We start from the raw sequence: 14,077 nt of genomic DNA, 5'->3' as shown, positions 1-14,077 counted from the left end.
AATATCTATTATATATTTTTACCATGTTTAACATATATTGGATTACTTGCCATCTAAGGAAGGGGGTGGGGGGAAAGAAGGAAAAATTGGAACACGAAGTTTTCCAAGGGTCAGTGTTGAAAATTTATTCTTGCATATGTTTTGAAAATTAAAAACCTCAATAAAAATAATAAGAATATATATAAAAAATAAAATAAATATCTGTTTGCTGTTAATCACTATGGATTAATGGATTAATTAATCCACTATGGATTAACTCATTAATGTGAACACTCCCCTCTACATTTTCTCATCTTACGTAAGTTTTGTCCATGTCCTTTCATAAATCCTCCATAAAGAATAGTGGAGAGCTTTTCATAATTATGTGACATTTTTAAAAAATATTTCATAGATATTAGGGCAACATTTGATTTATCCTTGATAATCTCTCAGTATTATGTAACCAACCCACCTCTTTTTCCAAACATACATTTGATCAAATTTTACACCATTTTTCTATAACACTATATTTTAAAGTAATAATTCACATTTCTGCAGCATTTTCTAAAATTTTAAGAGCTTAACTCATATTAGTTGCTGTGAGCTATATAGTGTAAATCCTTTTACAAAGATAGAAATAGACTCAGAGGAATTAAGCAATTATCTTTCCATTGTCACTAGTCAAATGTTAGAGCAAAATTTGAATCTACATCTTCCAATTCCAATTCTAATCTTCTTTTCATTTTATCACATGGATTCTAAAAAGATAATTGAGAAAAGAAATTGGAAATTAGGTTTTGAAGTGAGAAATTTAGATTCCTCTGCCCACACACTTAGGTAGCAGTTTGTTAAGGAATAAATCTCTCCTTCAGCTAAGTGTGCCAAAGAAGAGGCTCCACAAGGATTACATAGACCAAGAATTTTGTTTTTCTTCAAACTTCTCTAAAGAAATACAAGCCCTAAGGAAACAACTGGAGTTAAAGTATAAAAATGTTTTGGGTTTTTTCCCATTATATTATACAAATTCTAAAAAGGCAATTCAGAAAAAAAAAAAAAAAAAAAAAACGGAGAGTATTCCTTAATGGAGCTGTTAAAGATTTTGAAGTGAGAAATTTAGTTTCCTCTATCCAAACAGACACTTGGGTGGCTAAGTTGCCAAAGAAGAGGCTCCACAAGGACTACATTTTATACTATAAAAGTATCTGGTTTGGGTTTATTACACCAACTTCACACACTTATTCATACTTGAAACAAATTAGAAAAAAGTATGTATTTCCTTCCTCCTAATAAAGTTCACTTAGAAATTTTTATTATAAATTAAGTAAAGAAATATTAATGTTTCCTATAAGTTTTACATACTTAAATATATTTCATGAAACAGACAGTTTTACTTTAAAGATCTTCAAATGAAAATGATTAATTGGCAGAACTTGACCATATTAATTATTTTGGCACCCACACACAAAAAATTGGTATAACTGGATCTAAAACCAATTTTCTAATATGTGAAGTCAAATTCTTCTTTCATTTGAAAATTTTACAAGTATATGAAATTAAAATATTCCATAAGTATAATAAATTTCATTATGGGAAATAACGTGATTTTAAAATACATTCTTTATTCACAAAAGCAATCCCATACCTAATATGTAACTATATATACACATATATTTTTCTATTTTATAGATACCAAAATATCAAAAATTCATATTATCTAATGTAATAAAAGAAATGTTTTAGCAATCCAAGAAAAGAATTGGAATAAGGGATGTAACATATGTAAAATATGATGATTATTAGTATTCTTATTAAATTTTTTTTAATTCTCATATGTTCACTTAGAACAATGTTGAATAGGTATAGTTTTTATTTAAAGTCAGGGTAGTATGTTTCCATTAAATATCCTTAATATAAAAGGAAAAAAACAGCCTCGAAATAGTTTTCCTTATACAACATGTGTTTATATGGATTACATAAGATCATAATTGCACTTACAATACCTTTTTTCTGATAACACTTTTAATTTGTTCATCTTGACAGTTACTTCTTCATTTCAATAATTCTTCATTTCAATAATCTAAAAGGAAAAAATGACATTAAAAACATCATTTATGTATTCATTTTCAGTGTACTAGCAATTACAATGCAATGAAATATGCTGACTTTATAAAGTATACATAATAAAATAGAAAATACAGAAATATTGTTCATGGATTGTACATTCTCTCAAAGATACTGGAATATATCTTCTATGATGGCTAAATTCCTTAAAAACAGATCATGGGATGGCGTCAAAATCTTAGGGAAATGGATATTTTCAACCATCTAACAGACTGTAGATAGCATGCTTTAGTGGATAAAGATATTCCTTTGGAGTCAAACAGATTCCTGCCTCTAACATATACTAAGTTTATTACTATAGGCAAGTAATCATTCAGTGCTCCCAGACAACTTTGCAAGATTAGAAATTACAGACAAGTAGTGAGTCTCCATCAATTGAAGGAATATTCATGCTGGGAATTCACTACACTGATGAAATAATCTATCAAGAACTAATAATAACAGAATATTCTTTATAACTTAAGTGTGAAAGATACTCTTTCCCTTTCCTCCAAGAGGACTTCCGGTTAAGATGGCGGAGAGGAGGCTCACAGTTGCATAAGCTCCGTGCTTTCTCTCACTATCCACTTCATTACAAGCCTCTGAATCAATGCTTGACTGAAAAAAAACCCACAAATAGTTACCAAGAGAAGCCATCCTTGAGATCCGCCAAGAAAGGTCTGTCTTTACTGGAGGGCTGGGGCGGTTTTAGATCGGGCGCAGGCTGAGGGCAGCGGCAGTGAGAGCACGGGAGCAGACTGGAGAGGGGGTGGGGAGTGATCGCAGCTGTCTCTGCGGGGAGAGCTTCGCTACAGGTTTGGAACCTGCAGCAAGTCAACAGCCCAGCAGAGAAGCTAAAAACACCGGGGCTGAAGAACACAACCGCAAACAGCTGGAGTCTCTCAGGACCTGGCCGCCCCCCCCTTCCCCCCCCTCAGTGACTCAGCACGCTTTGGGATCTCAGAGCGCAGGCGCAGCACAGTCCTGCTAGTGCCTCACTGCTGCCACCTGCAGTCTGTAGAGGAAGCTTGATAACACACCCAGCCCCTCCCCCAAAGAAAGACTCCAGTTTTTTCTGTTTTTCTTTGGTAGTTTGTCTCTGATTAATAGACAGAATGAGCAAGAAGCTGAAGAGGACTTTAACCCTAGACAGCTTCTACACAGATAGAGAGCAGACTCTAAATCCTGAGGAGACTAAAAACAGGCAGTCCCCAGGTGATTCCCCAAAGGAGGAGATCGTCTGTTCCTCAGCACAGATGAACCTCATAGAAGTGATTAAAAAGGCTCTCACAAGGGAGCTAGAAGAAAAATGGGGAAAGCAGAGTGAGGCTTGGCAAAAGGAGAAGGAAGCTTGGGAAAAGGAGAGGGAGGCTTGGCAAAAGAGCCTGGAGAAGTCAGTTAAAGAGAGAGTGGATAAAGAAGTAAAATCCTTGAAAAATAGGATTAGTGAACTGGAAAACAAAATTGGCGAAATGGAAAAAAATTCCACAGAACAAAAGAACTCAATTGGACAATTAGAGAAAGATTTTTAAAAAGTGAGTGAAGAGAATACTTCACTGAAAATCAGAATTGAACAAGTGGAATTGAATGACTCGAGGAGACAAGAAGAATCAGTCAAGCAAATCCAAAAAAATCAAACAATGGAGAAAAATGTGAAATACCTTCTGGGAAAGACAACAGACCTGGAAAACAGATCCAGGAGAGACAATCTGAGAATCATTGGACTCCCAGAAAAACATGATGAAAAAAAGAGCCTGGACACTGTCTTCCAGGAAATTATCAAAGAGAACTGCCCAGAAGTCATAGGAACAGAGGAAAAAATAAACATTGAAAGGATTCATCGATCACCCACTGAAAGGGATCCTAAAATCAAAACACCAAGGAATATAGTGGCCAAATGCCAGAACCCTCAGATGAAAGAAAAAATATTGCAAGCGGCTAGAAAAACCCAATTCAAGTATCAAGGAGCCGCAATAAGGATCACCCAGGATCTGGCAGCATCCACATTAAAAGATCGAAGGGCCTGGAATATGATATTCCGAAAGGCTAAGGAACTTGGTATGCAACCAAAAATAACTTACCCAGCGAGAATGAGCATCTTTTTCCAGGGAAGAAGATGGACATTCAACGAAGTAAGCGAATTTCATTTATTTCTGATGAAAAAACCAGAACTTAACAAAAAGTTTGATCTACATATATAGAACTCAAGAGAAATCTAAAAAGGTAAAGATTAATCTTGGGAACTATATTTTGACTATATAGATGCATAAAGAATACATGTATACCTTGTTCTAGAAATTGATGTGGAAAGGACATTGTACCAGAAAAAGGGTAAAGTGGGGGTAGTACATCTCATGAAGAGGCATAGGAAACCTATTATATCTGAGAGAAAGAATGGAGGGGGATGAATATAGTGGGTATCTTACTGCCTTCAGAATTGGCTTTAAGTGAAAAATCTTAAGACATATTCAATCTATGGTGAAACTTCTCCCATCTCATTGAAAAGTGAGAAGGGAAAAGTGGAAAGGGAAGGAATAAGCTAAGTGGAAGGGAATACGGGAACTGGGAGGGAAAGGGGTAAGATGGGGGAGGAACTCTAAGGCGGGGGGAGGGACACTAAAAAGGGAGGGCTGTGAGAAACAAGGGGTGCTCACAAGCTTAATACTTGGAAGGGGGGGAAAGGGGAAAGAAGGGAGGAAAGCATAAACCGGGGTTAACAAGATGGCAAGTAATACAGAATTGGTCATTCTAACCATAAATGTGAACGGGGTAAACTCCCCCATAAAGAGGAAGCGGTTAGCAGAATGGATTAAAAGCCAGAATCCTACAATATGTTGTTTACAGGAAACACACCTGAAGCGGGGAGATACATGCAGGCTAAAGGTAAAAGGTTGGAGCAAAATCTACTATGCTTCAGGTGAAGTCAAAAAAGCAGGGGTAGCCATCCTGATCTCAGATCAAGCTAAAGCAAAAATTGACCTAATTAAAAGAGATAAGGAAGGACACTATATCTTGCTAAAGGGTAGCATGGATAATGAAGCACTATCTATACTAAACATATATGCACCAAGTGGGGTAGCATCTAAATTCTTAAAAGAGAAACTAAGAGAGCTGCAAGAAGAAATAGACAGTAAAACTATAATAGTGGGAGATCTTAACCTTGCACTCTCAGAATTAGATAAATCAAACCAGAAAATAAATAAGAAAGAAGTCAAAGAGGTAAACAGAATACTAGAAAAGCTAGATATGATAGATCTCTGGAGAAAATGTAATGGAGACAGAAAGGAATACACTTTCTTTTCAGCAGTTCATGGAACCTATACAAAAATTGACCTTTCCTCCAAGAGGCCTTGCCTGAACATTTGTATGAAAGTGACATCTCCCTTCATTTAACTCTTCTAACATGATTGTCCATGCTTTTTATCTGAGGATTTAGTGCAGAAATATATTTTGTTTATTAAATTGTTTTCTCACAATTCCGATTCTTGCTCATATCATGGTGTTCCATGATTCCATTATATGGCATAAATAAGAGATTGTTAGTATTAAACAAGGTGAATTTTTGTGGTAAACAAAAATTTGAGGTCTTTAAAGTAAGTTACAATTTGCAACTATGATCCAGGATAATCTCTTCCTGTTGGTCAATTCTGAACCCTACTCATTGTAAAGCATAACACCAGTAAAGACATACATTCAACATATTACTCATCTGACTACATTTCATAATCTGGCCAATATATAGTCTTCATCTACCTTGAGGTTTTTGTGTATGGATAACTAGGCCACAAATCTCATTTAAAGTTGCCTGTAGGCTAGAATTACTAGACTACCTGAAAGCTATGATCAAAAAAGCATGGATAACAAACATGCTTTCAAGAAATTAACAATCAAAACTTCCCTGGTATCAAGAACCAGAAGGTAAAATAATAATTGAACGAATCTACCAAACAATTCCTGAAAGAGATCCCCAAATGAAAACTCTAAGAAATACGAAAGCCAAATTTCAAAACTATTAGATCAAGGAGAAAATACTTCAAGCAACTAGAAAGGAACAATTCAAATACCAAAGAGTCACAGTCAGGATTACACAGGACTTAGCAGCTTCTCATTAAAGGATCAAAGTGTTTGGAATATGATATTCCAGAAGGCAAAACCAAGCTAATCTTTCAGGAAGGAAAGATGAACATTCAATGAAATAAGGAACTTCCAAACTTTTCTCATGAAAAAATAAGAACTGAACATAAAATAAGATCAAATATAAGACTCAGGAAAAGGACAAAAAGGTAAACAGGAAGGGGAAAAAAGCATGTTATTCAATAAGATTAAACTGTTTACAACCTCACACAGAAAAAAAGCATGTTATTCAATAAGATTAAACTGTTTACAACCTCACACAGAAAAAAGGATACTTGTAACTCTTGAGAACTATATCTCTATTAAGATAGTTAAAAGAAGTATACAAAGACAGAAGGTGTGGATATAAGTTGACTTTGTTGTGACAATATTTCAAAAAGTAATTAAGGGGTGAAAAAAAGGAACAGATTGGAAGAAGAGGAAGGAGGGAGGCTTCTTTATATAAAAAAGTAAGACCCATTGCAATAGAGGGAAAGAAGGAAAGGGGTAAACATTGTCTGAACCTTATTCTCATCGGATTTGGCTCAGAGAAGGAATAACACACAAACTCAGATGGGTATAGAATTATCTTATCGTACAGGGAAGTAGGAAAGAAAAGGGGAAAGAAAGTACAAGAGAGGGAAAAGTACAAGAAGGGAAAGAAGGGAGAGGAGAGGAGCTAATAAGAGAGAGGAACAATTGAGGGAAGCAGTGGTTAGAAGCAAAATACCAGGGACAGAGTAAAAGGAGAGAGAAAAGCATAAACGAGAGAAAGAAGGATGGAGGGAAATATAGTCAGTAATCATAACTATAAATGTGAATGGGATGAATTCTCCCACAAAACCGAAGCCAATCAAGTGGAATAAAAATCAGAATCTTACAATATGTTGTTTACAAGAAACACATTTGAAGCAGATACATATAGAAGTAAAAGTAAAAGGCTGGAGCAAAATATATTATGCTTTGGGTGAAGTAAAAAAAAAAAAAAAGCAGGGATAGCAATCCTGATTTCAAAGCAAAAGCAAAAATGAATCCAATGAAAAGAGATAAGGAAACTACATATCACTAAAAAGTGCCATAAACAATTAAGTAATATCAATACTAAACATAAATGCACCAAGGGGTACAAGCATATAAATTCTTAAAGTACAAAATTAAGTTTTAGCTTCATGACCAAACAAGAAAAAGCATTATGAAATTTAAAAGCTTTTGAAAAAAAAAAAAAATGCCACCAAGATTAGAGGGAAAGCAGAAAGCTAGGAAACAATTTTTACAAGTGTCCCTGATAAAGGCCTCATTTCTCAAATATACAAAAAACTGAATTTATAAGAAAATGAGCCATTCCCCAATTGATAAATATGAAGGAATATTATTGTTTTGTAAGAAATAAGCAGGATACTCTCAGAAAAATCTGGAAAGCTCTCCATGAACTCAAGCAAAGTGAAATGTACTGAGTAGATATTAATAGCAAAGTTGTTGGTTGATCAGCTGTGAATGACTTTGCTATTCTCAGCAATACAGTGATCTAAAACTACTCTGATAGATTTATAATGAAAAATGCTATCCACACCCAGAAAAAGAACTGATTGTGTCTGAATACAGACTGAAGCATACTTGTTTTAAAACTTGTTTTTTTCTTGAGGGTGTCAGGGTTTTTTTTTGTTTTGGGGGGGCGGGGGAGGGATTTATGTTTTCTTTTGCAACATGAATTTTATGGAAATGTTTTGCACAACTTCACATGGGTCTTCTCAAAGGGAGGAATGTGGGAAGGAAGGGGGGAAAACTGGAACTTAAAAATATTAGAAAGCAAATATTTAAAAATTGTTTTGCATATATCTGGAAAAATAAAAAATTATTATATAAAAATAATTTTTTTAAAAAAGAATGCTAAAAACTGTCCTGACATGCAATTGAGAGGGAAAAATAAAACACAATTTTAAAAAATAAAATTATAGTCCCTGTCGTGTTCCGGGAATTTAAGCAATCAACACAATGCTTTCCATAAACAGCAGCATGTGCAGAACCTCTCCATTAGTAAACACTTATTTTCCTATTGTAAATTTTGCAAATGTAGTGGTGAGGTAAATTAGATCAGGAAATTCCTAAATAAACTTTTAAGTGAATGAAATTACAGGATGTATAGATAAGGTATCAGAGACAATAAAATGTAAGGGTGTGGTCCTCTCAAACTTTGATCTATTGGCACCTAAGGCACTGACTACTTGCTCAAAGCAAGTTATGATAAATGGCCAAGAGTATCAGACATGCCCCAAGTGGCCTAAATAAAAAACAAGTTAGTTCTATTTTAACCCCAGCCAACACCACTTCCTAGCCATCTCTGTGTCATGCTGCCAGCTCTTCAACCTTCACCCCAAATATATAATTGAAACTTCTACTACTGTAACCCTGGGCCCTAATTAATAAACATTTCACCTTAGCTCATCCAATCTCAGGTCCACAACACCTATTCCATGCCAATTCCACGCTATATCAATAAGTACTATCCCACTCCTACTTTCCAAATTTAATTATGATAGCAACAACCAAATCAATACTACCATATCCTTAAATGTTAATCTACTGTCAATTGCTCCAATCACAATTCTTTCCAGTTTCCCCATTGAAAACTAATTTCCTTGGCCACCATTCTTTGTGTTTTCTTCCCCTTCTTTATACTGAGTTTAGAAGCTGACTCGTTCACTTGTATTTGTGTACCCTGCACTTAGCATATATAGTAGGCATTTAATAATTGTCGTTCATTCATTCAGAGACAGGGAAAGAGAGAGTCAATTATGAAGGAAGAACCCAGATCTTAAGGAAACTCTTAAAAAATTATCTTTTCACTTTTTTCCTTGTGTCTTTGGGGTAGTATAGCATAAAGTGGGAGCAGGAATACTCTCTCCAGAAATGGCATCTTATAACAGATGCATATGGTCACATTCACTGGAAAGAGTATAGATGCAATCCTATTGGGTCAATGAAAAGAACTGACAGTCCAGAATTTCAAACTAGATTCTATTCAGGAACAGACCTCAGTGCCAAGGTTTCTATTGGTTCTGCTATTATATGGGCTCTGGCTCCATTTGAAAGTATTTTACAGTATCTTTGATCAAGATGTTAATTAAACTTGAAACTGGAAGTAATAGTGGCTATAGTCAAGCAATAAAACACCACCACTTAGAGTCACATCTAGCAATACACAGTCAAATGATGTACAGGGGAGTATATGAGACAGTGGAGGTAGTAAGAGTAATCACTGACTTGAGTAAATTGCCCCTCCTTGTATATGCCTTGGCCATTATGTGTTTGCTATGTGGGTGCCTCTCTACCTGTTAATTCTATGTACATAAACTCTTCTCAGTGATACTGGATGTATTTATGAGAGAATACGCCCAAATTTAAGGGAGATATGTCGCTGCTACTTAATAATACTATGTCATTTTAATAAATGTTTTTGTTTTGACTAAATTGTGTTCTCTGACCACAAAGGAAACACACTGTTGTTAGCTTATAGATTATATAGTTCTAGGATTACAATACTTGGCACTTTATTTGTCCCAGGGAAAATCTCAAACTGCTAGACGTCAGGGGTTTTTAACACAGAATAAATGCATCATACTACAGACAAGTACCTTTAATGAGACTATACTTGAGTTTTTTATCTTAATTGATGTTATTTCATGATTTCACATATCACAGAATCTTCTCTAATCTTCATATGTAAAATTACAAATATATTTATCACATGGAAAGCAATTTAGTTTGAATATAAATTTAATGAAATATTTAATATTTCACAAATATGAATATGAAAGTGAATTTGATGATTTTTTGCCATCAGATTTACTGAATGAAATTGTTTTATATATATATGTATGTATATATAGAGAGAGAGATATACATACACATATATATATATATGTGCTTTCCAACTGCCTTTTCAACTTGATAAACTCACTGCATGATTAAGTGTGATTTGATTAAGGGAGATACCAGGAACTGTCACAGACCTCTGTTCTTCAATTTCAGATGAAGTTCTTGCTTTGTGCAAATTGGAATTGTTTATATATATATATTTTTCAATCATATAATGTAACTTTCAATATTGTAACTTTCAATATTAATAATATACTTCTATCAGTTGTAGAAAATATTGCTTCTAATCCTATTTTCTATAGTGTTTTATATTTTAGAATTTATAATTCTTGGTATCAATAATTAAATCTTAGTGTATCTAATCAAGTCAATCATTTTGTTATATGTGATAAATTTACATTTATATTCAGAAACTAAAATTTACTCCTCTAGTTCTAAAAGCATATGAATTCTATTCTAGTTGGGAAAAAAATGAGTAGGTTAATGCTTCTGGTTCTTCATTTGTGATATGTTGCTTCTTTTAGACTATTAATCAAACAGATACATTAATTTCAACATATGCCATTATCAGTTCCTATGATTTAGGGAGAACAAAATGATCATTCAACAGATTGCCAGTTTTTGTTCAGCAAAAATATCAAGGATTACTTCAATTAATCAATCATTTTGTATTAAATGCCTACCTATCTGCCAGCCATTATGCTAAGCTCCCTATCACCTCCAGAATCAAATATAAAATCCTGTTTGTAGAGGTAGCTAGATGGTGCAGTGGATAGAGTGCCAGCCCCAAAGTCAGAAGGACCCGAGTTCAAATATAGAGTCAGACACTTACTACATCCTAGCTGTGTGACCCTAGTTAAGTCACTTAACCCCAATTGCCTCAGAAAGAAAAAATAAAAATTTTTAAAAATAAAAAATAAAATAAAATCCTGTTTGTGGTTTAAATCCCTTCATAATCAAACAACTAGTGCAGATACAAGCAGAAAGAATAAAACAATAACTCCAAATGAAGCTTACATTCTAATGAAGGAAAAAGGTAGGATTATATACAGAGATAAAGACAGCAATATGTAGATACTGATATAAATATAAATATATATATATATATATATATATATATATATATATATATATATATATACACACACACACATATATATATATACTTACATATTTAAATACAGGTATAGATATATACACATTGAGATATATTTACACAAATATTTGCACACATACACACACAAAAACACAAAATGTTTTATAACTTGGGTCTATTTGATTACTCTGACTTGTGACACAATTTTAATTTGCTATGAAATTTTTCTTCTCTGAGAAATCAAAGGCTGGGTCACTGAACCCAGTGCTGCAATGGAAGGAAAAGAAGTTTTTTTTTTTTTTTTTTTTCCATCTAAGTCTCTTAAGTCACTAACCAGGACTGGGACTAGCATCCTCCCGAGCCATACATTCATGGGCAGGAGTTCCAAAAAGAGACTGAGATCCTGAATTCTGTCCCTCAGTAAAAGGGAATTCTCCTTATATAGTTTTCCCCTAAAAAACAGATGATGATCAGAACAACAATTAGGACTCCTGGACCTGATTCCTATTCACCCAGGTAGAAGGAAGTCCCTACCTGCCATAATCAAATTGAGATTTATACCTCCAACCAACATAGGGAATAGGGAGCATTTGAACTGCAACCAGGTTATGCAGACATTTAAAAGCCAAATATAGTTTATACTTTATTCTACAGACAATGGAAAATATTCAGCCTTTATGTGTGTGTGAATGTGTGTTTTCTCAGCAATAGAAGGGAGGGAAAGCTACATTAAAAAAGACACTAACCTCAAAAGAAAATAACTGAGTCCAGGAAAGAAAATCTGCTACGATATGGTCAATTTCATTTTTCCCTATGATACTGGTGTTTGTCATACCCATTATCTTCAAATTTAATTCAAAAGCATAAATTAAAAAACAGCAAATGAAATATGCAATTATACGAATTATGAGGAAAAAATTTATTGCACTGTTTGAACCTAACCTCTTAAGTGTTGTTTACTGACTTTTAGCCTAAGACCTATGTGATACTGATAAGAAGCAGCAGATTCAAAGATTGTTGCAGAATTTCTCTAAAGGATTTACCAGATTCTCCTGACTATTCCCACAGCTGCCAAACTTGTGGGTGTATGGACTTCTGAATTGCCTTGTTATTTTGTCTTTATAACTCCTGATGCCTATGCCCATTCCAAGCTCAGTTTTAAATGTACTCTTGTATATACATGTCTGCCTTCTTAGAAGAAATAAAGAACATGTACAACCTTTAAAAAATTATGCATTAAGTAGTGGTATATGAATGTAATGGAATACTACTGTGCTGTAAGAAATGATGAGTAGACTGATTTTAGAAAAACCTGGAAAGACTTAGATGAATTAATGCTAAACCAAGAGAACATTGTATATAATAATAGCATTATTGAGAGATGATCAACTATGATTTAATTCTTCTCAGCAATACAATGATCTAAGACAATTCCAAAAGACTCATGATGGAAAATGCTATCCATATCCAGAGAATCAAGAGTCTGACTGCAGATTAAAGCATATAATTTTTTCCTTTTGTTCTGTTTCTTCTTTCACAGCATGATTTATTTCCATATTAATCATGCTGTGAAAGACATTACTCAATTATACATATCTAATCTATATCAAATTGCTTATCATCTTAGAGGAGAGGGATAAAATTTGGAATTACAATTTCAAAAACAATTCAAAAAATTAATGTTAAAAATTATCTTTACATGAAAAAATAAAATACTAATTATTAAAAATAAAATATTATTAAGAAAAAAGTATATGTAACCAAAAATTCCAAGTAATTCAATTTAACAAGGAGTTATTACAAATTCTACTATGTACCCTTTGGCCTATTTTACTTAATAAATATTTGTAAAATGAAATTAAATTCTTAAACCCATGTAATGTTCTGGCTGACTTTCTGGAAGTCCTCAAATGGGCCTTGGTTTCAGCAGAATAATCACCATGAGAATAGTCAGGAATAAAATCCAAAGCCTTTATTATCTCCTTCATAGTCTGTCTCCTTCACCTGGGACCAGGGTAGCTTTCTGGGGCACCTTCAGATGGGCCTTGGTATTAGTGGAGGAATGCAGAAAGCACAAGAGCCACCAGGATGATGGGAGATGGAATGTCTTTCTTCCAGTCCTGGTTGACTCATATACTTTATTGTAATTATATCATTACAACATACTGATTGTGTGAACTTAGAGAACCATTACATCACCATACTAAGTACTAAGTATATATGTAAACTAGATAACCATTGTTTCCTCAATTCCTCTGAGTTAACACCTTGTTTCAAGTATACTTCTCCAGAGTTTTGGTCTTCTACAATCCCAGATAATATTTTCTGACAGTTTTTGCCATTGTCCCTATTGTCTATCTTTGCATCAATATTATCAGATATCAAAGTAACTATTATGTTCACTTGAAGGATCCTGACTTGTTCTTTATACAGTCCTCTTCTATTTTCTTTCATTCTTGGTAATAAATGGTAGCAAATAAATTTCATTTACCTTTATTGTCTGCCTATGCTCTTCAGGAGCCCTAAAGTAGAGATGATCAAATATTCCCTAAGATTATGTTTCTTACTGCCTTTGAAAACATGACTATAAGATCTGGGATTGACATAACCAACCATTGGAATCCTAGTGTTAACTCATTAGAGTTGATAGAGACAATAATTATCTAATTTAGCATGGTTCAGTATGATTGATCTGATCTTACAAGGAGATGTTATGGGCCAGAACCTGAAACAAGGTACTAAGTGGAACTGATAGAAACAATGATTGTGTTCACACTTTTAGAGAACTCATTATAAGCAAGAAGCTCTTAGGGCCAGAGAGCACTCTGGGATAGACACAGAGACATTCTGGGAGGAAGCCCACAAGCCCACTCTTGGAGGTGGAGTCAGATTCATTCCAACTTTCACCTTGGT

The 14,077-nt window shown here is 34.0% G+C and overlaps 1 protein-coding gene across 3 annotated transcripts in view; it reads right to left on the bottom strand.

The window, feature by feature from the left end:
* Positions 1 to 14,077, bottom strand: part of AGTPBP1 (ATP/GTP binding carboxypeptidase 1) — a 207,131-nt gene that overhangs the window by 172,526 nt on the left and 20,528 nt on the right. For all 3 annotated transcript variants that reach the window (XM_051966097.1, XM_051966114.1, XM_051966091.1), the window contains exon 2: positions 1,980 to 2,056. In XM_051966097.1, coding sequence (XP_051822057.1) covers positions 1,980 to 2,011 — 32 coding nt within the window. In that variant the 5' untranslated portion in view covers positions 2,012 to 2,056. The remainder of the gene's footprint in view (positions 1 to 1,979; positions 2,057 to 14,077) is intronic.

Source organism: Antechinus flavipes, chromosome 1 (assembly GCF_016432865.1).
Source record: "Antechinus flavipes isolate AdamAnt ecotype Samford, QLD, Australia chromosome 1, AdamAnt_v2, whole genome shotgun sequence".
NCBI classification, from domain to species: domain Eukaryota; kingdom Metazoa; phylum Chordata; class Mammalia; order Dasyuromorphia; family Dasyuridae; genus Antechinus; species Antechinus flavipes.
The sequence above is the reverse complement of the archived record's forward strand: the minus strand, read 5'-3'. Positions and strand labels throughout refer to the sequence as shown.